This window comes from Budorcas taxicolor, chromosome 19, assembly GCF_023091745.1.
Source record: "Budorcas taxicolor isolate Tak-1 chromosome 19, Takin1.1, whole genome shotgun sequence".
Classification (NCBI taxonomy): domain Eukaryota; kingdom Metazoa; phylum Chordata; class Mammalia; order Artiodactyla; family Bovidae; genus Budorcas; species Budorcas taxicolor.
Window position 1 is genome coordinate 36253597 of NC_068928.1, and position 23809 is coordinate 36277405.

The 23809-nt window shown below is 55.6% G+C and overlaps 2 protein-coding genes across 4 annotated transcripts in view; one reads left to right on the forward strand and one right to left on the reverse strand.

The window, feature by feature from the left end:
- LOC128065430 (neurabin-2) overlaps nucleotides 1-4664 on the forward strand; it is a 36747-nt gene extending 32083 nt beyond the window's left edge. The window contains exons 14-19 of the mRNA XM_052658617.1: nucleotides 832-919; nucleotides 1001-1075; nucleotides 1181-1340; nucleotides 2979-3098; nucleotides 3186-3341; nucleotides 4199-4664. Coding sequence (XP_052514577.1) covers nucleotides 832-919; nucleotides 1001-1075; nucleotides 1181-1340; nucleotides 2979-3098; nucleotides 3186-3341; nucleotides 4199-4351 — 752 coding nt within the window. The 3' untranslated portion in view covers nucleotides 4352-4664. The remainder of the gene's footprint in view (nucleotides 1-831; nucleotides 920-1000; nucleotides 1076-1180; nucleotides 1341-2978; nucleotides 3099-3185; nucleotides 3342-4198) is intronic.
- A 1373-nt stretch (nucleotides 4665-6037) lies between these two features.
- Nucleotides 6038-22388, reverse strand: PDK2 (pyruvate dehydrogenase kinase 2). 3 transcript variants are annotated; one of them, XM_052658902.1, is made up of 12 exons: nucleotides 22134-22388; nucleotides 20183-20324; nucleotides 12275-12346; nucleotides 11760-11944; nucleotides 11389-11478; nucleotides 11109-11186; nucleotides 8918-8994; nucleotides 8728-8826; nucleotides 8450-8557; nucleotides 7672-7785; nucleotides 7486-7561; nucleotides 6038-7118 (listed from the first exon to the last, which is right to left on the reverse strand). In XM_052658902.1, the coding sequence occupies exons 1-12, from the start codon at nucleotides 22249-22251 to the stop codon at nucleotides 6334-6336; spliced, it is 1944 nt and encodes a 647-aa protein (XP_052514862.1). In that variant the 5' UTR covers nucleotides 22252-22388; the 3' UTR covers nucleotides 6038-6333. The 3 variants fall into 3 exon arrangements, with proteins under 3 accessions (XP_052514862.1, XP_052514865.1, XP_052514863.1); XM_052658905.1 differs by lacking the exon at nucleotides 7486-7561 and having other exon boundaries at nucleotides 6836-7118; nucleotides 22134-22386; XM_052658903.1 differs by lacking the exons at nucleotides 7486-7561; nucleotides 7672-7785 and having other exon boundaries at nucleotides 6836-7118; nucleotides 22134-22375.
- Nucleotides 22389-23809: the final 1421 nt, after the last annotated feature.

Here is a 23809-nt window from a genome sequence, read left to right on the forward strand (position 1 = left end):
GTGTCCGACTCTTTGCGACCCCATGAATCGCAGCACACCATGCCTCCCTGTCCATCACCATCTCCCGGAGTTCACCCAGACTCACATCCCTCGAGTCCGTGATGCCATCCAGCCATCTCATCCTCGGTCGTCCCCTTCTCCTCCTGCCCCCAATCCCTCCCAGCATCAGAGCCTTTTCCAATGAGTCAACTCTTCGCATGAGGTGGCCAAAGTACTGGAGCTTCAGCTTTATCATCATTCCTTCCAAAGAATTCCCAGGGTTGATCTCCTTCAGAATGGACTGGTTGGATCTTGAGTGCTATTTGAGAAAGGGAACGCAGGGCGGGAGGACATTTATCAGGTTGAAAACATCCTGGGAGCAGTTGGGAGCCTCCTGCAAGGCTTCTTGAGGAAGTGACATGTGAGCCAAGATTAGAAGGTTGGTTACAAGTTGGCCAAGATAAAATTAACAGTAAAGAGTAGCGATCCCTACTTTTCCAGAGTGGTTTATGGTTTGTATAAGGCTTTCATAAACATCTTATTCAGTTCAGTTCAGTCGCTCAGTCGTGTCCCACTCTTTGCAACCCCATGGACTGCAGCAAGCCAGGCTTCCCTGTCCTTCACTATCTCATCCTATTAGGTCTCATGAAATAGGCAGGGTTATTAGCCCCATATTTAAGATGCAGGAAGCTCAGAGAGGTAGTGACTTGTCCTAGGTCACACAGCTAGTGAAGGGCATCAGAGTAAGGTTGCCTGATTCTAAGTCAAGAGAATTTCTGTCACCTTATTGGAAGTTGAAAGGGGCAGACAAGCCACCACATAGGCAATTTCCTTCCTTTTCTTCCTCGAAAGATGACAGCCGGGATGCCAGCCCACCTGAGCCTGCCAGCCCTACCATTGGCCTGGATAAGAAGACTCGCCGCAAGTTCCTGGACCTGGGGTGAGTGACCAGAAAGAAAGGCTTGGGCATTGGGTAGCACAATGGGCAGCACTGTTCCACTCCCCCTTGCCCTCCCCACAGGGTCACCTTACGCCGAGCATCCACTAGTAAGAGCCGGAAGGACAAGGGCAGCAACCGTCTGTCCATGGGCAGCAGGTGAGAGGTACCCACGGCCCCTCAGCCACAGCTTCTGCCTGTAACTCCCTGTGGTTCCAGCCCTCTCCTCATTGCCCACACCCACGCAGCGTACTCTCTCTGCAGGGAGTCAGTGGAGGGGTCCAGCAGGTCAGGGGGCTCCCCGTTCCTGCCCTTTTCCTGGTTCACAGACAGTGGCAAAGGCTCTGCATCTTCTGGCAGCACCACCTCCCCGTCCTGCTCCCCTAAACGCGAGGGTTTCAGCCCTAAGAAGTCAGCTTCTCAGGTGAGTCCATGGCCTCCTGGCCTCCATCCTGGCCCCCAGACTCAGGTGACATGAGGACATACTTCACCCTGGCTTGGGCCTGGATCCGGGCATTCCTGGAGTCCATCTGTCCATCCAAGGAGCCATTCAGTGATCATTAATTCATCCAGTCTCTGAGTTCAGGCATTCACTTGTTCACTTGTTTGTATGCCAAGTGGTTCCTCTGTTGATTCATTCATCGCTGTCTCCATCCAACACACGTAACTGAGCACTATGATCCCCTAGTACACCAGCCTGCTACTGCTAAGTTGCTTCAGTCGTGTCCGACTCTGTGCAACCCCATAGAAGGCAGCCCGCCAGGCTCCCCTGTCTCTGGGATTCTCCAGGCAAGAACACTGGAGTGGGTTGCCATTTCCTTCTCCAATGCATGAAAGTGAAAAGTGAAAGTGAAGTCGCTCAGTCGTGTCTGACTCTTAGTGACTCCATGGACTGCAGCCCACTAGGCTCCTCCATCCATGGGATTTTCCAGGCAAGAGCAGGGCTCCTCTGTTCCCGCTAACTCTTCTGCCTGGCTCAGTTCTGACTCCACATCCTGTATTAGGAGCTGGACTACATGCAGTACAGTGAGGCTGGGGGGAACAGAGATGAACAGGACCACAACCTAGCTAGTGCTTGGAAAGTTCACAACCCTGTGGTGAAGTAAGACCGAGGAACGGAAGCAACAGTGAGCGCCTATTTATGTTCACTAGGATTCTGTGGCCTACAAAGCTCCAAAAGCACTTTTGTTTACCCTCACAAAGGTTCAGTGAAGTAGGGAGGGCAGGCACATTCATCCCTATTGTGAAGTGAAGTGAAGTGAAAGGCACTCAGTCGTGTCTGACTCTTTGTGACCCCCTGGACTATACAGTTCATGGAATTCTCCAGGCCAGAATCCTGGGGTGGGTAGCCATTCCCTTCTTCAGGGGATCTTCCCAACCCAGGGATTGAACCCAGGTCTCCCGCATGGGAGGCAGATCCTTTACCAGCTGAGCCACCAGGGAAGCTCATATTGTACAGATGGGCAAATGTGGGCCCAGACTGAAGGGAATTGCCTACAGACTCAACTGGATTTAGATGCCAGGCTCTAATGACCCCCAGCCCTGTGCTTGTTCTGTGATTCTGTTCCTGTGTGCAGCCAGGTCAGAGAAGATCAGAAAACTGTAAATTCAGGAGCGAAAGGGTCCCTCTCCCACACCCTCCCTCCATCCCTCCCTTTCTTCCATTGTGCTGGGCCCTGGTGAACAGACACAGCCCAGGCCCTCGTAGAGCTGAGTCCAGTGAAGACACGACATCTAACCAGGGTTTTATAAGCCGGGGTGCTGGAGGCCATGCTGGAGAGGCTCAAGGCAGGAACACCTGACCCAGCCCGGGGGAATCCCAGTCAGCTGTCAAGGAAGCGACAGCAGCGTGACCCCCATTCCCGCTAACTGCTCAGTTCTAGCCCTACAGCCTTGCTCTGCGTGCCTGCCCAGCTTCTGGTTCACATCCAAGGGCCCTGAGAAACTCCTGGTGCCTGGCCCTGGACTTCAGCTCCATCTGAATGGGGATGGTGGGTTGCGGGTTGCTGCCTTGGGCTTGAGGTGAGCTCTCTCCTCAGCAGTATGCCCCCTCTCCATCTAGGAATCCACCCTGAGTGATGATTCCACACCCCCCAGCAGCAGCCCCAAGATCCCAAGTGGTCCCCGGCAGGCGGCCAAGTGTTCCTACCCCTACCACACTCTTTCCCAGTCTTCCGATGAGGTAAGCAGGCCCTGACCTCTGACACAGCCAGATGTGTGGGCCACAGGGCACACCCTGCCCCCTCACTCTCCTTGGTCTCCACCCCAGTTTCTGGATGAGCCTCTTCCCACCGTCTACCACTGGACCAGTCAGCAGGTGGGCCAGTGGCTGCAGAGCCTCAACCTGGAGCAGTATGCTGCTGAGTTTGCTGCGCGGCAGGTAGATGGGCCACAGTTACTGCAGCTGGACGGAAGCAAACTGAAGGTGGGTTGGGGTGGGGGGACCACCACTCAGTTGGATCCCTGAGGCAGCCTTCAAGGATTGGGATCCCTTCATCCTGACCTTTCCACTCCCTTTAAGAACACTGCCCTGACCTCTGATGTCTAGGCAAGATCCTTGATCTTTGCTCTCTAGCATGGATTCCCTCCGTCTTGACTCCAGCCCCGTTCCTCAATCTGACCTTCGAGCTCCAGCCCGTCTTCAGGTTGATCTATGATCTTGAGGACTAGCCTATCATCTGACTCTTGACTCTAATGAGCCTCCCCTGGTCATCTCATCTGAATTTTGGAGTCTTCATCTCGAAGACTAATAATCTTGGAGGCTGGTGGTTGTGGGAGGCAAGTAGGGGGAGGGAGGGAGGGTGTCAGAGGTGGTGCTCTGGGCTCTGTTCTGGGGGCTTCTGGCCTATTTTGCACCATCTGCTTAGTTGCTTGGGGGAGCAGTGGTGAGGAGAGTCCCCGAGAAGTCTTTGGAACAGGGAGGGGCCTCAGCTACTGATTGGCTGTGTGACCTTGGACAAACTCACTTCCTATCTCTGGCCTCACTGAATCTGGCAGTTATTCCAAGGCTGAATCCTGAGTTGAGGGATAGGAGCCAAGGATTAGAGTGGGGAAGGGGCAAAGGGCCTGGAACCCTGCACCATTTACCCTCATCTCTCCCAGCCACTCCCATTCCAAATTTTTCCCTGAGGGTTCTGATCCATCAGCAAGCCTGGGAGGTGGAGGCTGAGGGCTGGCAGAGCTCCAGCGAGAATACACCTGGGGTACAGAGAACCCCAGGCTTGGGTTGGCCAGGTGTGGGGCTCTGGGGCTCTTCACTTCACCCTTGGATCCCTCCCCCAGAGTCTGGGGCTCAGCAACTCGCATGATCGGGCGCTGGTGAAGCGGAAGTTGAAGGAGCTGGCGGCGGCAGCTGAGAAGGAGCGCAAGGCCCAGGAGAAGGCTGCACGGCAGCGTGAGAAGCTCCGGCGCAGGGAGGAGGCCAAGAAGAGCTAGGGAGACGGGCGGGCAGGTGCTGGCACCCGGCTCGGGAAGCTGCTGGGCTCTGCGGGCACAGGCCGCCTTAGGAGGCGGGGCCTGGGCACCAGGCTTGGGTTGGCCTGGCTCCATGCTCTCAGGAGGAACAGCCCTCTCACCCTGTCATCTGTCTGGACCCAGATCCCTCAGAGAGAGAGACCCAGGGGAGAGGACCCAGTAATAAATCCCCTTGCAAGGACTTTTTGGCACAAAGTTCCTGGGGAAGTGGCAGATTATGGGCAGAGAGGCCAGGGCTGAAGCAAATCAGGGAGCCCAGAGGTGCCTGAGTGATTCTGACCCTGTTCCCTCAGGCCATGGGGGTCCTGGGGCTGCCAGTGAACTAGGAGGCCTGCATACCTTCCAGAGGCCCTGAGCTCAGGATATGGGCTGAGCCTCTCTGCAGCAGCAGGTGGATAAAGTAGTTCCTTTCCAGCTCTCCCAGGTGACTGTATGTCGAGAGCTCTGCAGGAGGCTGGTGGGCCTGCAGCAAGTTGCAGTCGAAGTAAACTCCCAGTCTGCACTCCTCAACAGGAGAGCAGAGAAGGCAGCCCGATTATCCTGCGTCATCTTTGCAAGGGCTTTAGAAGGAAGGGGGGTTCTCAGCGGTAAGATGATGCCCTTGCAGGTCTGGCCCTCCTGAGGCCCACACCAAGCCTGGGTTTTGACCGACTCTCCAAGTTGGGCCCACTTCTACTGCTCCTGCAGAGGCCACCTGGAACCTCCCTGAAGATGGCAAACTTGGGAACTGGTGGGGACAAATGACACCCCCATCAATACCTAGATGGCCCTTAACTGGTGAATTCTCATCCCAGCCAGGCAGAGAGGCAAAATCTGGGAGGCCCCCTGAAAGCTGCTAAACTGAAAGGTTCATCAGCCCTCCCCAACCTGTCCTGGTTCTTATCAGGGCCTCCGTGGGCTCCAGAACTGGCAGACAGGAGGGGTGGGGCCCGCTCCCTGGGTGGGGGTGGAAGCCATCCCAGCAGCCCAGGGAAGGTGTCTGTCCTTCTAGGGTGAGTGTGTTCATGTCCAGGCATGGTGCTGGCCAGCCTTTGCAGCACTGGCCAGAGTTTGCAGTAAGGTCAGAGGCCTTAGACTAGAAACCTCCCTTCACCTCCTCCCACCAGCGTGGAGCAGCAGACAGGCCCCCATACACCCACTCCCCTCGCTCCAGCCCAAGGGCTGTGGCTGTGACCCCTGCTCTCTGGGTCTCAATTCTTTTTTCCTTCCTGCTGTCTGTGCTGGGAGAGGGGCTTCAGAGGGGGGACTGGACATGGGGGCACTAGTACCACCTGGGCCCCAGAGGGGCTGGTGGGGAGGATGGAAAGCTCCCAAGTCCTTGAAGCCATCAGGAGCTATCTGGGCACCCACCTGCATGTGAAGGGGGAGGCGGCACTTAGATTCTCTCAATAAACGCTTATGATGTGCCAGTGGCCTTCCTGTTTGCCCCAGCTGGGGGTTGGGCTGGGCTCTGAGTGCAGCAGGGCCACAGGTCTGTCACTGGGTGCTGCACTGTCAAGTGTTCTGAACGGACGGCTGTGCCCACTGCTGTAGCTGGCATGCACTGGGTCTCGTCCTGAGCATGTCACGTGTTGATCACAGGGACTGCAGTCTGCATCCATTTGTACAAGAGGATCTCCCTCCCCCAGGAAAGCAGATGGGCCGCAGTCTCATTCCATCTTCTCTTTACTGTAGATGTCACTGTCACCATCATAGCCACTGGGAGGAGCACACAACTTTAACCCCCTGTGTGCTAAGGGGAAGGGTAGGGGCATTCGGGGCTATAAAACTAGCTATATACACACAACATTCTAGGGAGAAAGCCACCCCAAGCACACGCGTGTCCAGGCACAGTGGGAGTTGGGGTCTGGAGCTCGGGGGGCCGTGGGTGGTGGGTAGGTGTATGCACATGAGGACATGCAGGGGAAGGGCTCGGGAGGTGGCAGAAACATTGCTGGGGTTACCTACAGGGAAGAGAGGTTGGGTGGCTGACCTCTGTGTCCTCCCAGATTATTCGGCTTTAGGGGTGAGCCCCAGGTGAGAAACCCCTCCCTCCTACCTTTGACCTTAGAGAGGAGGGAGAGACTATAGGACCAGATCCCCAACCAGGGGTCCCCTCCCACTACCCCAGATGTGGCAGGCACCTGGCCCCTTCCCAACACTGCCACCAGACCAGTGCCAGGGTACCGGCATGGGCCAGGACAGTAAGGCAAGCAGGGGCGTCCACTTGGAAGGCCAGGGCTGTGGTGGGCAGAGAGGGGACCTAGGGGCCCTGGCAGAGAAGTGGCAGTTCTGGGCTCAGAGAGGAAGACTGCCATGGAAACGTGTCTCTGGAACACCCCATCAGGATGGAGACACCCTCCAACCCTCAGGCGTTGCCCACAGAGACTGGACCCAGGGAGGCCACCAAGGGGTCTCCATGGAGACAGAGATTGGCACTTAGGGGCCACCACAGACTGCTCACTGCAGTGATTTCCAAGGAGACAGAAGCTGGTCAACAGGGAGAGCCTCCTGCACCTGGGGGGGCGGGGAATGGGGAGGGTCACCACAGTGGCCGGACCCAGCGACAGCAGTCCATTCTCCTGGGTGTAGGCGAGTTGGGTAGCTCCTAGCTGGCACGGTACGTGGACGTGTTCTTGGGCTCCGTGCTGGGCACACACCAATCGCCGGCCTCCTGGATGGTCTGGTAGTGGCGCCAGGCTGACTTGTTGTAGACAGGCAGGCGCTCCACTGAGTCCGTGGACAGGGCCTGAGGGGCATCAGGGTCAGCCTCTCCTGCTTTCCTGCACCTTGCCCACTCCCTGGCAGACCACCCTTGCCCAGTGGTGGGCTCCAGTGGCCACTAACTATGGCCCACATGTCAGCCCAGCCAGGTGCCACACTGGTTGAGATGACTAAACCAGAAAGACCCATGAAAGCGTCTGTCCCTTCTGTGGCTTGCTCCTGCCCGTTTAAAAAGGCTGTTCACTTAAAGGTCAGGGAGGGAGAGGGAGGAGGCAGGCTGTGTGACCTTGAATAAGGTCACCAGCTCTGGGCCTCCGTCGCCCCGAGCTGAATGAGTTCTCCATGCTTCCTCACAAGTCAAGGGTTCCCAGAACAGGGTCTCATTCACGCACCAGACTCACTGAAACTGCCTGCCAACTTAGGAGTGCCTGGTGGCTGGGGAACTATAGCTCTGCTCGGATTCTCAGTCTGAAATCAGGAAAAGATTGGAGGAGTGGAAAAGAAACCTAAGAACAGGCCTGACCTGTCAGCAACCCACCCTGGCCCCTTGGACAGGCCTTGCAGGCAGGGGCCCTCACCTTGAGATAGATGACAGCGTCGGTCCCAAAGCCCTCCATGGAGAAGAGCTGCAGGTCTCCCTGGAAGTACTTGGCATAGAGGCGGGAAATGGGGAGCCCATACCCGAAGCCAGCCTGCAAGGAGGCGGCAAGGGAGCGCTCTGAGACACTGGGCCTGGGTTCCCTGGAGCTGCAGAGACCTATATGCTGAATGAGGATGGCTAAGCTTGGGTCGTACCGGGGGCTCCCAGCACCAGGGTGAGGAGGGGACAGGAGAGAGGGACAGCTCGGAGACGAGACGGGGACTGTGGGGAGAGGGACTCAGTCCAGTGGGGGGAGGAAGGCTGCAGGGCAGGGCGGGGGTGGGGAGCAGCAGGCAGGGCAGGAGAGGGGCTGGCCCTGGTAGTCAGGGGCCTGCGCAGGTCACTGGGCACCTCTCTGTCTCTGTTTCCCACACTTAGCCCCACCTATTCCACTGGGAATGGACACGGAGGTGCTGGTGGGCTGAATAATGCCGAGAGAGGTAGTTACTCGTGGAGAGCGAGAGAAGACAGGGAGAACTGAGGAAAAGCAGCAGACAGACACCCACAGATAGGTAGGGAGGTGCAGGCTGGGGAGACGGAGGAGGAACAAGCAGAGACCCGGAAGAGCTGACCGACATCACACAGCCTACAGGATGGAGGGACCGCGGGAGGCAGGGAAGCGAGTGATGGGCACGAGTGACAATTTGATAAGAAGAGACCAGAAGACTGACAGGCATTCTTCAGGAGGTCGGGGGGAACGAGTGAAGCCAGCTCACCAGTGGGGTTCCCCCGGTGCCGGGCTGGGGCGTGGGGGCTGTGGAGTACATGTAGCTGAAGAGCCGCTCAATCTTCCTCAAGGGAACACCTCCACCTCGGTCACTCATCTAGGGGAGACGGGACGTGTCAGGGTCTCTAGACCTCAGTTTCCTCTACACCCCATCCCTGACCTTCTCAGGTCTTCCTCACCCCCAGCGTCTTCCCTAAGCCCATCTCCTGGCAGGAGGGACGTTTCCAGACCACTGCTCTCGGGCCCTCAAAATCAAGGGTCACGTACTTTGATGGAAAGATCTTCCTCGCCCAAGGCCACCATGACCTTGATAGATGGAAGAGTGACGCTGGATTCGTGGCTTTCCACAGTTGCCCGCATGGCATTCTGCAGTGGAGAAGGTGATAAGATACGCTGAGAGCAGCCTGGACCTAACCACCCCCCACCCTCACAAAGGAACATCCCCCGGTCTCCTCACCTTGAAGAGTTCAAAAAGCATGTGGTAGAGGTGGGAGGGGACGTAGACCATGTGAATTGGCTGTTTGGAGTTGGATGCTGCCAGGGAAGTCCAGACCAAAGATCAGGAGATGGTCAAGAGGTCACCATTCAGCATTCATTCACCAGCACCTAACACCCACAGTCAACCCCCATCCATTGTCCATCCATCTGCTCATTCGTTTGTCCATCTATTCATTCATTGTGTCCATTCATCCATTTACCTCTCCATGTAATATCCATCCGTCATACAGTGTCTGTCCATCCATCCATCCAGTATCCACCCATTCATCAATCATATCCATTCAACATCCATTCATGCCTGTCTACACATCCAACCATCCAACTGTCTTTCAGTCTATTCATCTGTTCAAACGTCTATCTTTTCCATCTATCCATTCACTGAGAGTACAGACCCATCCTTCCATTCATCCACTGTTTATCTATCCGTCTGTTCATCATTTATCCACTCAAATAGTATCTATCTATCTGTGCTCTACCTAGCCTACTACCATTCACCTTGACACCAGAATGCCCTGGAGAGCTTTTTCACTGAGGGGAGAGGGGAAGGGGCTACCCAGGTGATCCTGACACCAGCATCCTACTTCCTAAGAATCACTCTAACCTGGAGAGTTTCTTGGTTTTAGGGACTGAGTATCTTCCTGGTGCCTGGCACAGAGCTCTGTATGTAGCAGAAGCTCAATAAATGTGCAATGGATCAATGAATGAGGGAATCTGGGGCCCTGTGCTGGGCAAGTGGAGACAAAAAGTTGAATAAAATTCAGCCCTACCCTCTCAGAAATTCATGTCTAGACAGAGAAATGCACACCTCACTTTCACATCAGGTGTGCCCAGAGCTGTGTGCAAGGCTCTGGGCTTGACCCTGGGGATCCGGAAGTAAAGTGGCCTGTCTCCGCCCTTCGGTTTCTGCCCCCGAGTAATTTAAACAGTGCAATTTAGAGGTCCACTTGGGGCAGGCAGGGCCTAACTCCTCTCTGGGAGGTCTGGGGAGGCTTTGCGGAGGAGCTGGACTTGAATGGGCTCTTAAGGGAAGACTAGGATATGGGCAATGCGACTTCCAGGCATAGAGGCGTGAGCGCCTCAGGTTTCTGGTGCACAGGCCACAGTGGCTGAGGAGTGGGGGGGGTGGGGGGGGGGGGTGGGGAGGAGAGAGGTAACTTCCAGGTCTCTGGTCCTTCTCACCCCTCCACCTCCAAGGTGTTTATCCAGTTCACCCCCTTCTTTTCCTCTCTGCTGCCTTCCCCTCCCCTTACCTAAACCTGCAGTGACCTCCTAACTGGTCTTCCTGGGTCCTCTCCTGCCTCCCCCAACCTCTAAATTAATCTTTAGAATGTTACTCAGATCCTGTCATCACTGTGCCTCAAACCTCCAGTGGTTTCTCAAAATCCCAGCTCCCGTCTGCAGCCCACGGGCCCTGCATGCCCAGCCTCTCTCTCCCGCCCCTCACCCCTTCAATCTCCTAACCCACCACACTGGTCCTTCTGTTTCTCAACTACTCCATCCAAAGTAGGACCCTGTAGCCATCCTCTGTGTCCATCATTCCCTTTCTTCTTTCAGTAACAGATGCCTCCCTCCCCCGAAGTTGTAACTAGCATGTAACTGCCCAGCTAGACACTAAATCCTCAGCCTCGTCTGCAGCTGGGAGACTTAGGGAAGTGGTGTGATCAACTCCCAGGCCCTGCCTTCCACATCCTCTTTCCCAAAACTTCGCCAGGCTGGAACTGGGACGTGAGGGGGTATAGCCGGCTTTGACCATTCTATCTCAGGGGCTAGCGAGCGGAAAACCTCTCTCTCAAATTAAGCATTTTTGGATTCCAGGAAGATAGCCAAACTGGCATCCCATCTAATACGCTCCTCCTACCCATGACTGTCAGGCTGTCTCATTTTGTTTCCTTCCTGTCATATCATGACCTGAAATTAGCTTATTATTCACTCACTGGTTAAAGGCTCCGTTCCCCAACCTCCCCAACACCAAGAATGTGAGCTCCGTGGGAACAGGGACCTTGCCTGTTGTGTTTACTGCTTAATAAATATTCACTAGATAAATAATAATTATATAGTAATAGCTCTGCTTCTCCCTCGTTTCCTGACTCCTCATCACTTCCCTCTCCCATGTCCGCAGCCCTTAGACACGCACAGCCTCATTCACTCACCATTGATCTCCTGGATCTCCAGGTCAGGAGAGGCCATGTAATACTTGTCACACAGGAGCTTGGCCATGTCGTAGGCATCTGGGAGAAGCAGAGGTCATCAGGGAATGGGGTAGCCTCCCCGCAGCAGGCAATTCTCTTGGTATCAACAGTGGGTGTCACCAACATTAAACCCATGAGGATGTGGCCCCCACCCACTGGGGAATGGGTCACCCTCTGGCCAGGTAAACTTGGGGGTACACTGGGGCTCCTCTGTGGGCCAGGCACAGTGAGGACGACTCACCCTTCACCACCTCAGAGACATTGCAGTTGGGGTCGATGCTGCCGATGTGTTTGGGGTGGGCAGGGTTGGTTCTGCCGTCAAAGAGCAGGGCTACAGGCAGAAACGGTGGGCGCAGTTGGCGGGGCCATGTGCCTCAGCGCTCCCTCCCTCTTCCCCTGGCTCTCCAGGACCCCACCTCTATTTCTAACACTTCTGACCCTAACACCCTCTCCCCACCCTCCTACCCACTCTCCTCTGACCAGACCCTACAACCTCGAATCAGGCCAGTTTTGGACCTTTGCAGGCCTGAAACATCCTTCTCCGAAGTCTCATTCCCACACATTCTACGTTCTGTGAACCTCTGAACGGTGAATGGCCCTGTGCCTGCTCACTGTGCTGGTTGATGAGCATGCGGATGGAGATGCGGCTGAGGTAGAAGCGGTCCAGGAAGTACTGGATGTTCTGGTTGGAGACGGGGTCGTCGCCATAGGTGTCCTTGTACTCCAGCACGCCCTGAGCCATTGTGGGCACCACGTCATTGTGGCGGTTCCGGATGGTGACCAGGGCATCAGTGAACCTGCGAGGCGGGGAGATGTTGGCTCTGGGACACCCTCAGACCCTCCCTGCTCTGCCCTTCTCTCCACAGCGCCTTTACCCACTCGACTCTTCCCAGCCCACTCCTCCAGAAGGCCTCCCCAGACCTCCCACTGCCTGCCTGATAGCCTGGGAGCTCCACAGGGTGGGTCCTGGGTCCCCCTCCACCAGACACACCAGGATTGAGGGCTGTCTCCCTGCTCACCCTGGATATCCCCAAGGACAGGGCCATTTCCGTCATCTTACAGGCATTTCTGCCCCTGGGGCTGCGGCTCACACCTGCCCTCCCGGCCCTAGCCAGGGCCTCACTCACTGGCTCAGGGTCCGATGGTCCTCAGGGTCCTTGTCCAGGAACTCCATGATGTCCAGGAGACTCTGGACGTACCTGTGCAGGAGGGGAGGGGGCATCACCTTAGCTCAGGGCCAGGCCCCTACCCCCCTGATCTGCTGACCCAACTTTTACCCTGTGCCTTTGGGCTTCCCTGGTGGCTCAGAGGTTAAAGCATCTGCCTCCAATGCGGGAGACCTGGGTTTGATCCCTGGGTTGGGAAGATCCCCTGGAGAAGGAAATGGCAATCCACTCCAGTATTCTTGCCTGGAGAATCCCATTCACGGAGAAGCCTAGTAGGTTACCGTCCACAGCGTCACAAAGAGTCGGACACGACTGAGTGACTTCACCTTCACCTTCACCTTCAGTGGGCAGCACGCAGTGGGCTGCACGGGTTGACAAGCTGCATCACCAATTTCCTCACTCTGCTCCATCTGTATGTGACTCTCCCCGACAACACAGTAAACTTACTGTGCAAGAAAGCCTCTAATTTGTTGGTTCTCAGAGGGCCTTTGCTTTGCTGTCCTAGAAGAGCAGTCTTCAAAGGGGCTTGGTGGCCGCCCCACCCACAGGGCTCCTGGTGAGAAGACTGAGGGCCAGACTGGGGAGGGGGCCTTGCCCAAGACCAGCAGTGACAGCAAGGCCTCCCCGGCTGTCGTGGAAACAGACCTAGTGTCTGCCTGCAGGGTCGCTGCTGTATGGCATGGGCCAGCCCAGCACTCTCACAGAGCAGAGGTCCAAGGAGACAACCTCACACGCTGACCCTGGACACCAGGAGCTGTCATCCAATTCCCAATTCCTAGGGAACTAGATTTTAAATGGTGGGTAGGAAAAACAAGGTCGGGGGGAGTTGGTGGGGACTGGGCATGCCCAGCTCTGACACGGGGTGGGGCTGGAGCCCACGGAGAGCCTGAAGGGGCTCAGATGCTGCCAAACTGGACTGGGAGGCAGGGAGCCACTGCTTTCCTACCAACACCTCAGCCTGCAGCAGTTCGCTCTCTTGGGGAAGGCAGAGAGCTCAGCCTCTTTCTGGCAGAAACACTTTGGCTGGCAGGAAGGAGGGGCCACTGAGAGTCTGACCAGGGAGGGCCCTGGGGCCTAACAGTCCCTCTAGGAGAGTTCCCACCATAGTCCAAAGTCCCCTGTACGCGTAAGAACAGCAGGAATCAGCCCCATTTCACAGTCTCCTCAAATGAGGCCTGAGGCAGTTCCGCAGCTGGGAGGTGAAGACAGGCCTCCAGCGCTCCTGCCACTATACAGTGTTGGCTGCTCAGAAAGGCTCAGCCCCTTGGTCCTGTGGTTCTCTCTGCCTGGAATGCCCTGCTCCCTTTACCTGCTGCCACTCTCCCCTCTCTTGCTTAACCCAGTAGAGAAGACAGTGAAAGAGCTAGCTTTGAAGCTGGCTCTGCAAGTCCCAGGCTGGGCTTGTCCACTTTGAGCTGTGTGGCTCTGGGAAGTCATGAAACCTCTCTGGGCCTGAGTTTTCTTATCAGCAAAAGGGAGGGTATTGTACCTACTGCTATCACTGCTTTTTGGTGAGAATGAAATGTGGTAATTAACACAGTGCCTAGCAAATAGTGAGCACTTTAAATGCTTGCTCTTGTTATGAACAGTGGCTCAGACACTGTCAGCAGCTGAGTGTGCCCTCTTAGTCCCCAGGTGGCACGTGACACACTCCTCCTGGTTACCCTGGGCACAGGCTGTGACTCACACCATGTCTGAGTCTGTCACGCTCTGGACAGCCACGGTGAGCAGATGGGGCTTTCCCAGCCCTGCTGCTGCTGCTGCCTGCCTTCCCCACACAGGGCCCAGCACAGCGCCTGGCAGGAGGTGGCAGAGCCACCGGTAGCGGAGCCCAGAGAGCAGAGGCAATCAGCTCTCCCTGGAACCCCCTGACCATCCTCAGCGCCCAGCAGACAGTCAGAGCGGCCCTCCTACGGCCTCACCTCAGAATTCCTGGAGAATAACAACAGCCAATGCCTACCCAGTGACCATCAGTGCTCACCTATGCTCAGTCGATGAAAGGGCTTTCACCTCTGAACATGTGCTATTCTCCCCTTTTGCAGATAAGGAAACCAGCTCAGAGAGGGCAGATAGTATGTTTCAGGTCACACAGTAAGCATTCACACTGGGATTCAAACCCAGGTCTGTCTGATGCCAAGTCTACACCACCTGGCCAAGTGCTCACCGTCTGTATTGGTCCTAACAGGGGTGCTGCTGACGTCCATGGTGAGGGCAGCCAGTATGTACCGGTGCTGGCCTTGTGCTGGGGCTCTGCTCTGTGCTCCCCTAGTTCAACCTCCACAATGACCCTGTGGGGGGTGTGCTACTGCTGGACCCATTTTACAGATGAGGAAGTCAACACGCAGAGCTGGAATGCTCTCTCACAGGCCTGTGTTACTCCAGATCCCTGGATCCCATGCCCAAGAGAAAGCTTCACGCTCATGTGAATCTTAGAGGGAGAGGGGATTTGACAGGAGGACCTGCAGGTAAGCAAAGGTGCGAACAGATAGAGCCAGGAGAGACAGGAGACCAGCTGAGGGGTAGGTGCCCTGGAACCCCTTCCCAAGACCCAGGGCGCAAACAGAGAGGGAGGAGGTTGGAACTACGGGGCTCTGACCAGCTAGGCCAGGACTGGGGGCTGGTGACAGGATGAGCGCTCTCGCTGCTGGCCCCACCCCCCGTGGCTACCTAATGAACCACCAAGGGGGTGGCGTGAAGTAAAACAAAGGGCACCAGGATGGACTGGCAGTGGGAGCGCCAGCTGGCAGGGCTCTCGGGAGAGCTGCAGCCTCATTCAGGCCTCAGTCTCCTGGATTGTGAAGCAGGGATTAGAATCTCTGCCCGCCTTCCTCTGGGGGACATTCCATCAGGGGAGTGGTCCTGGGTGTACTCCCAGAAGGAAGGATGACGAGAATTCTCCAGGGGAACCGTGACTGGGCCTGAACCCCCTCAAGAGTCCGGCAGGCCAGACCTCACCGGGGGTCCTGAAAAGGGAAAGATGCTGGGGAGGGCGTGATGCTGGCTCCAGGGCTGCCCACCCTGGAGGGTCAGAGAAAGAGCTGGGCTTAGACATGGACAGTCTGGAGCAGTGACACGACGACAGACGTGTCACCTGCCCTGGGCCTGGCAGAACAGGCAAGGGGCCAAGGGGCAGCACTAGGGAAGGCCTGGCCTGTCGCCCTCAGCAGCAACCAAGGCCACCCGGGACTTCCTGGGTGACATCCGGAGTGTCCCTCCCCGACACCAAGTCACGTGGAGGCCCCAGACCCTGCCTTCTGGGGCTTTCCAGCCAATCCAGAGCTGGATTTGGCAGGGGGGAGGGGTGAATTTGGTGGGAGCAGGGCGCACGTGTGTGCCTGTGTGTGTGCGGGTGAGCCTGGGTGTAGGGATGTCGGAATAAGCACCTGGCAGAGGGGGAGGAGGCACGCACAGGTTGTGCGGGCAGAGGAGTGGGGAGCCTGTGAGAATCTGGACGCCTGTGGGTGTATGTGTGCACACTAGTGTCCACAGCTGCTGGGGACCAGGCTGTGAACAAGGCAAAGGCCCTGTGAGGAGGGAGAGGTGGAGGCATGTCGGTGTCTGGAAGCTGCCTGCGGGGGGGGGGGGGGGGGGGGGCGCTGGGTGTGGCCCTGAGCCAGGCCTACCCGGGTCCCATTGCTGATGGTGCTGCTCTCCAGCCCCACTGTGTGACGAGGGCCTCGCAGCAGCAGGAGCAGATCAGAGGAGGCGATGCTGGCGGCCGGCCTCCACTCTGAGCACGTAGGTGACGGCTGAGGGATTCGATGGCAGGTTTTGGCTACAGCCCCGGGCCTGGCGCAGAGCAGGCCCTGGGTGCCCGGAACCAGTGAGGCGGTCATTCTTTTCAAGGGCGAAGACTACTGGGTGTGGTGTCCACACACCTTGCTGAGGCAAGGGAGGTTGGTGAGAAGGTGCTGTGGCACCCACTCCTGCCCCCTTCCCACTACACCCCTGCAAAGCCACAGGAGTGACTCACTGTCATTCGATTCTACTCTGCAACGCTCACTCAACCCTCCATTTTCCAGATACATCCCCAACTCCACGCCCTTTGTCAGCCTGTCACTCTCCCCAGCGAGATGTCAAGGTTACCCCTCTGGGCCCCCGCAACGCTAGCCATCAAACAATCTCTGTAAAGAAAATCTACTTTCCCACTGACTTGCTTTGCTTAGAAATCTCTGACTCCTCCAGAACACGGCTCTCTCCCTTTCCTTTGTGAACATAGCCCCCAGATCACACAGCCTGGGTTGGAATCCCGGCTCTACCACTTACTACCTGATGAGCTCAGACTAGTTTCTTAATCTCTCTGAACCTCAATTTCCTCATCTACAAAACAGGGATGATAAAAAGGCCTACTTCGCAAGGTTGCTGTGAAGGGTCAATGAGTAAGGACAGGCTTAGAGCAGCTCCTGATCGCCAGCAGGCCTTCCAGGTGTGTCTGCCCCGCCACCATGCCATGACTACACTCTTAAGAGAACCTCTGTCACAACACATTATCTTTGGCCAGAAGGTGTTGCTGCCAGAAGATCACAGACATCACTCGTGTGTAGCGTTCCGTGTACTTCCACATCCAGCAGTGGCATCTCACCCATTTTACAGATGAGGAAGCCAAGACTCAGAGGGGCCATGTGGTTGGCCAAACGTTAAGTGTCCAGCAGGCACAAAAGCCAAGCCTCAGAGTCAGGCATGCCGGTGCTACACCCAGGGCTTTCCTTTACCTTCCAGTCACCTCCAAAATAGGATCCCATGACCCCAAGTCAGTCCAGTTGAAATAATACATCAGGTTCATTTAGAAAGGGCTTCCCTGGTGGCTCAGAGGTTAAAGCGTCTGCCTCCAATGCGGGAGACCTGGGTTTGATCCCTGGGTTGGGAAGATCCCCTGGAGAAGGAAATGGCAATCCACTCCAGTATTCTTGCCTGGAGAATCCCATGGACAGAGAAGCCTGGTAGGCTACAGTCTACGGGGTCACAAGAGTCGGACACGACTGAGCGACTACACCCACCTTCATTTAGAAATAGGAATTCTCCACTTGCCCACAGTGATTCCTGCCTAGAACCTCTCCCCAGCTGAGTAGAAACTCCATTAGCTGTTGCCACATGTTAAATATTGCCACCACTGTTACCAATAGCACATGCACAGGTCTTGTCCATTTCCAAAGGAAAGGTTTTACTGCTCACTCATCAGTCTCTGAGGCCAGTAGCCCTGTTGCCAAGCTCTCTGGTAGGTTGTCCCCTTCCTCTCGTGAAACTGCCTACCTCCACCACCTCCATCATCCAAGCTGGCAAGGGGGTTCCTATGGAGAGGGAGGTCTATCTCAGGAAGTCCTTCCTTCCCTCTGACCACAATCTCTCTTGCTGCAGTTGATGCCCATTCTCTGGAAAGAGTCTCAGCAGGCTGTCTCTTCAGTGTGTCAGCACACTCTAGCAATACCTTGGTCTGCTGCTGCTAAGTCACTTCAGTCGTGTCTGACTCTGTGCGACCCCATAGATGACAGCCCACCAGGCTCCCCCGTCCCTGGGATTCTCCAGGCAAGAACACTGGAATGGGTTGCCATTTCCTTCTCCAACGCATGAAAGTGAAAAGTGAAAGGGAAGTCGCTCAGTCGTGTCCGACCCTTAGCACGGACGGCAGCCCACCAGGCTCCTCCATCCATGGGATTTTCCAGGCAAGAGTACTGGAGTGGGGTGCCACTGCCCTCTCCTGCTCTCCTCTAAATGAATCATCCATTGGGAAGCATTCCCTCTTGTCTCACTTCACTCTCTCCTGCTGGTCATTACTTCCCAGCTTTGACAGAAGATTTAAGTCAGGCCAAGCCCCAAGATGTGTAACTGATTTTCAAGAAGGGACTCCGGGACTTCCCTGATGGGCCAGTGGTTAAGAATCTGCCTTGCAATACAAAGGACATGGGCTCAATCCCTGGTCATGGAACTAAGAGCCCACAAGCCACAGAGCAACTCAGCCTGTGTGCTACAGCTACTGAGCCCTTGCACCGCAAGTAGAGAATCCATGTGTCATAATGAAAGATCCCCCATGCCACAAGGAAGATCCCCCATGCCACAGCTCAGACCCAACCCAGCACATAATAAATATTTTTTAAAAAGAAGGGGCTCTATGGGCCTTGGGGGCATCAAGGGCAATCAGCACCTCCCTGCCCTCCCTCCCGACATCTCCTGACTCTCCAAGGAAACAAGTATCCAAGGAGGGGCCCGAGAAGCCCTGTCGTGGAGTTAAGGACCAGCTGGAAAGGCAGCCTGGTCACTCAGCTGGACAGAGCCGGAGGAGGGATGGAGAGAACAGATGGCACCTTCTGTCTCCTCCCCATGCCTTCCACGCTGCCCCATGGCAGGAAATGCCGGTTGGTTTGGAGGTCTTGGACCTCTAAGGGGTAGGCCCCAGTCAGGGGTGACCTCATTGTGCCACATAAAAATCAGGCTCCGCCCTCTGTCCCCCAATCCACCTTCATCACTTGCACTAACAGTGCCCTGTCCATAAAGTGAGTGCTCGGATGCCCTAGCCGGGCTCTCTTCTGCCTCCACACCTTTGCACACGCAGTTCCTTTGGTCTGAATACACCACCCTCCTTTCTAGGTCAAAGTTCACTTAGGCAACCTATAAGGCCCAGTGACACGTCACCCCCACTCTGCCTCCATTTCAACTTCCCCACAATGTTCTGATTTAACTGAAATTCACTGTGCGCAGACCATGTGTCTGGTCTTTCCTTACTTTATCCTCATTTAGTTAGAATAAGTCATTTATAGCACATTCATGCACAGAAAAAGGCTGGAAGGGCATCAATAAAGGGCACTTACAAAACCTGGATGTTTGGTTAGAGGGTGGAAGAAAGGGGTTGACATTTTCTTTTACCTACTTCTTTATGTCCTCCAAATGTCAAAGTAAGCATGTCATACTTCTTCAACGAGGGGAAGAAACCAACGTTATTTTAAAATAATATTATTTTGCTTTTAATTGAAATAAAACAAACTCTTCAGTAGCTTACTGCTCCTGCCACTATGGAGCTCTTGAGCTTGCCCCTTTTATTCTCCCCATGAGATCATGGGCTCCTGAGGAGCAGCTGCTCCTGCTGTTTCCCTGACCTAAACACAGCACTGAGCTCCAAGTAGGTGTGGATACCCCAAATCAAAAAGGAAGCCACAGTAGTACCAGACCTGCCACAGCCAGAAAAACAGGCAAAAGATTTCTGCACACATGCCACTGAAGATTAACCATGATTAGCTACTCACACACCCAGTTACAGAGCAAATTTTTGTTTATTCTTCATGTGATTGGCTTTTGGTTAATGTCATTCAGTTTTTAATACTTATCCCTGGACAAAGTTTTTGAGTAAACTTTACTGAGAATTTCTCTCTGCTGCTGCTGCTCTGTGCAATAAACTTTTGGTCTTTGCCCGTCTAAAGCTCTTTGGGGTTGGTACTGTGCCATCCTTGTGTCCATCTGAGTGTTTTCCAACATCCAAAACAGGCTGATTTGTTTGCATTATACAATTTGAAGATTCACTTCTTCCTGTTTCCCACAAAGTTGCCCCAGCTAGATGTTATCCAACAGGTGCTAGATTTTCAGGGTCAGGGCTGGTGGCAAATGCTGACATGAGCCTGATTTGGGTTTTGGTGTGAAAATGATGATTTCCTTTTCCAGAGAATGGAGGGTGGGGGGTATAGGGCTGTCTCAGAGACATGGAGACTGGAAGTTTGATCTGAGTCCCTGCTATGGCCTAGGAGTCCCACTTGACTGTGAGAACTGCCCTACCTCTCAAAGCCCCTGTGCCTCTCCTCTTTCCCCACCTCCTGCAAGGCTGCTGGGAGCATCGGGCATCTGACAATGGAGTGGGCGGCATGGGGATCTAGCCAAGGGTCTCACCAGCTCTGTACCAGCTGCACCGAGGGTGTGCTCAGCACCCGGTCAGGAAGCAGGTTGATCTCCTTCATGATGTTGGCCAGGCGCACAGGCAGCTCCTGCCTGAGGAAAGTGAACGAGGTTTTCTCACAGGCATTGCTGGACCCTGCAGGGAGAGGGAAAGGTGAGCCTAAGAGTTACAAAGCACTGGAGCCAGAAGACCTCTTAGTGGTGGGGAAGGGGGTCAGGTCACTAAATACTTCATTTCCTGAAGGTTCAGAAGAGACAGGAAGACAAGGAGGCACAGGACAAGGGGCCCCTCCTGACCCATGCAGTGGCCGCCACACCACCCAGCCTAACCCTTAGGGAGGTGGTGTCCTTTCGCCGCCTCCAGCTGAACCCTGCTTGCCTTCAACCACAGCGGACAGGGCCACCCTAGGCCCCCTGGGTGCTGCCTCTAGCCCAAGTTATCTCACTTCTTCTCTTTCTTTCCCTCCTAGTAGACTCTCACTTTGCAGGGCTTATGGGCAGAGGAGCCTGGGAAACCCATCCTATCTTGAGATGAGCTCCCCTGGCTGAGGGAAGCTATGCTCAGACCACTGCAGCCATAGGGTCCTGGCATCATCTTGGTGGTCTTTATGTCCACAGGAGACTTGCCCCGACATTAATGCCCACCCACCTGAGAGGTAGACAGGGTCAGGGAACTAGGGCCCAAATACTCAGATTCTTGGTCTGGCTTGAAGATGAAGAGTGAGTAGAGGGCTGAATGAGGTCATGGCCTAGAGTCAGGAGACCTGGGTTCTAAGTCCAGGTGCTGCTTTTAACTCTGTCACCCAGGGCATGTCACTATCCCTCTGAAGATCTGCTTTACCCACTGAACTCCAAGCGGACCACTCTACCGGGAGTCCCTCCCTGCTGCGACAGTCCTGTTAACTGGGGTCCAGTCTGGACTAGACAACTGCTGGAGGCTGGGAGTGGGCTCAGGCAGCTTTCCTACATGGCGGGAGCTCAAATACGGAGGGAAGCAGGTGAACAAGTAATCGGGCAACAGATGCCCTGTGTCCTGGCTGCCGCCTCCCCGCCCCCTCCCATCAGTGACGCAGCTGTAACCTGAGCCAGGCACTGTCTCCTCAACTCTTGAGAGACCTGGGCAACCCCTTCTAGTCCCTAGCTGGCACCATAGAAATTCCGTGTGAACGGACACTGTCCAAACAATGCCTGTTTCAGTCACCATGTTGGCACAGCCTTCCCACTCCCCGATCACTGGTGGTAGGTGACCCTGGCCCAGGAACCCAGGGGCAGCCAAGGATGGGTACAAGCTGTCTGACTCCATTTCATGGTGCCCTAGACCCCTACCCAGCTGGGGACAGACGGCCAGGCCACAGTAGATTTGATCTTCAAGCGTCCTTGTCCTCCAGGACAGCTTGGGGCCAGCTCTTTCAGTGGGGGGAGGTGTACCAGTCAGGGCCTCTCTCCTGTTGACTCATTTGAAAGAGTCCCTCCCGCTAACAGACCCCCAGGGCAGGTCTCCTTCCCTAGTCACTCCTACAACACCCCCCATTTTCCTCTCTGACCTTTACCCTTGGAGTCGCCAGGACAATCCCTAGTAACCCTTCAGTGCCTGGATACACCTTCCTGCTCCAACGGCACTGACTCACTGTCCCTTCCTCTCCCAAGACTCCTCACAAAACCCAATAAGATACCGTGGATCCCCTCCTTCTCAGTGGCCCCACTTCCCCCTAAGAGCCCAGTCTCTTCAGCTGGGGTGCCCTTAACCCTTTCAAACCCAACTGGCCCCTGCCTCCCCGTTAACTCTTTCCTGTCTGGATTCCAAGGTTTGCAAGCAAACCTTCCCTGTCACTCGGCCTCCCTTAGCCTCCCTTAGCCTCCCTTAGCCTCCGAGTCAACCCTGCATGACCACGACTCCTTCACCCCCACTCCCGCCCCTCGCCAGCCGCCTCCTGCTCACTCGTACCGAAGTCCAGAAACTGCTTCATGGACAGCGGGGATGGGGAGAACTTGCTGAAGTGCTCGATGTATTTGGGTGCCCCTGCCAGGGACGCATTCTTCAGCAGCGCGCGGACCCAGCGCATGGCGGTGGCGATCACTTCTCGGGCTCGGGTTCTGGACCCTGCGCGGGCAGCGCTGGCGCTCGGCTCAGCCCAGCCCAGCCCGGTGCCGCGGCGGCCGCCCCCTCCCCACCGCGGCCCCGACTGGGCTCCGAGTCCCGGCCAATTGGCTTGTTGCGGCGCCCCGACGTCGCTAATGGCGTCTCCCAAACAACTCCAGGAGAGCCAATAGCCTCTCGCCCCGGCACGTGGCTACCCCCTGGGCCCGCCCCCTTAACCCAGTGTTTGCCCCGAGCGGCCTGCTGTTTTCGAGAGGCAGCGCCGAGAGCCCGCCTCCCCGGCGTCACTACGCGAGTTCTTCCTCCGGGCCTAGCCCGGATTAACCCCTCCCTCCCGAGAGGCCCGTTATTCCCTTTCCTCTTACACTCCGTTTCCCCGTTCCCTCCCCGAATCTCCTTCACTTGCCTGCCCGGAGGTTGTTCGGCAGCTTTCAACGCATCCTCTTCCGCCCGCAAGGGCCCGATTCACCTGTGCCGATTTCCACCCACCTGCTCTCCCTCAGGGCGTCTGGTGGGTTCCCAGTCTGGACGACTGTGACTCGGACCGTGGATGAATCGGGATGCGAGCCCATGCTAATCCCTCATATAGACGTGTAGCACACCTACTTCCACAAAGATCCAAGCAGCTCAGGACAAGGCAGCATTTTGCTTTTCCGGTTAAAAAACACCGAGTCAACCCCCTCATTAACGCCTAACGGCGGCTACAATGAACTTTTAAAATCACCTTTATTATTCTCTACTCTTGGATAAGGTATTGGCAACCCACTCCAGTATTCTTGCCTGGAAAATCCCATGGATGGAAGAGCCTGGTAGGCTGCAGTCCATGGGGTCGCTAAGATTCGGGCACGACTGAGCGACTTCACTTTCACTTTTACGCACTGGAGAAGGAAATGGCAACCCATTCCAGTGTTCTTGCCTGGAGAATCCCAGGGACGGGGGAGCCTGGTGGGCTGCCGTCTATGGGGACGCACAGAGTCGGACACGACTGAAGCGACTTAGCAGCAGCATTTGACCCGAGAAAGCAACCTTTTTCGCACTTGGCTTTTTTAGAGAAAGGTCCTGGAAGATGATCTGTGCTGGAGGCCAAGAGCCGGCACTTCACAGCAGTCCGGATCTCTCGTGGGAACAAAGCTCGTCCTCTTGTGGTCCAACGCCGGATATGTCCTGTCCCGGTATCCCACCCACTTGCCCCTATGAGGTGTTTTTCCGCTTCAATCCTTGGCCCACACTCCCCAAGTGCCAAATAGTTGCTAGGCTTATATGCTGGGAATGGGAAACACAGACAGGATTGGGACATGGTCTTTTGCCTTGATTGTTTCATTTCTCAGTTGAGAGAGCTGCATAAGTAAATAATTAAATAGTTACAACAGATGCAGTTGTAACCAGTGCAGAGCTGTGTGCAAGGCTTCACAATGGAAGGGACTCTCTTAGCTGAATGAATAATATTCCATATGCCAGGCACTCTTTGCATGCATCATGTCATTGAATTCTCCAGATAGCTCTACCGTGCTGCTGTTACCACC

Excerpts from the sequence above, each read along its gene's own strand:
- PDK2 (XM_052658902.1), bottom strand. The coding sequence starts at position 22,251 with ATGCGCTGGGTCCGCGCGCTGCTGAAGAATGCGTCCCTGGCAGGGGCA. Across the intron at positions 20,325-22,133 it reads GAAGCAGTTTCTGGACTTCG|GGTCCAGCAATGCCTGTGAG; the intron begins GTACGAGTGAGC and ends CTCTCCCTGCAG. Across the intron at positions 7,562-7,671 it reads ACGCTGTCATCTATCTCAAG|ACTGAGAATCCGAGCAGAGC; the intron begins GTGAGGGCCCCT and ends TCCTGATTTCAG.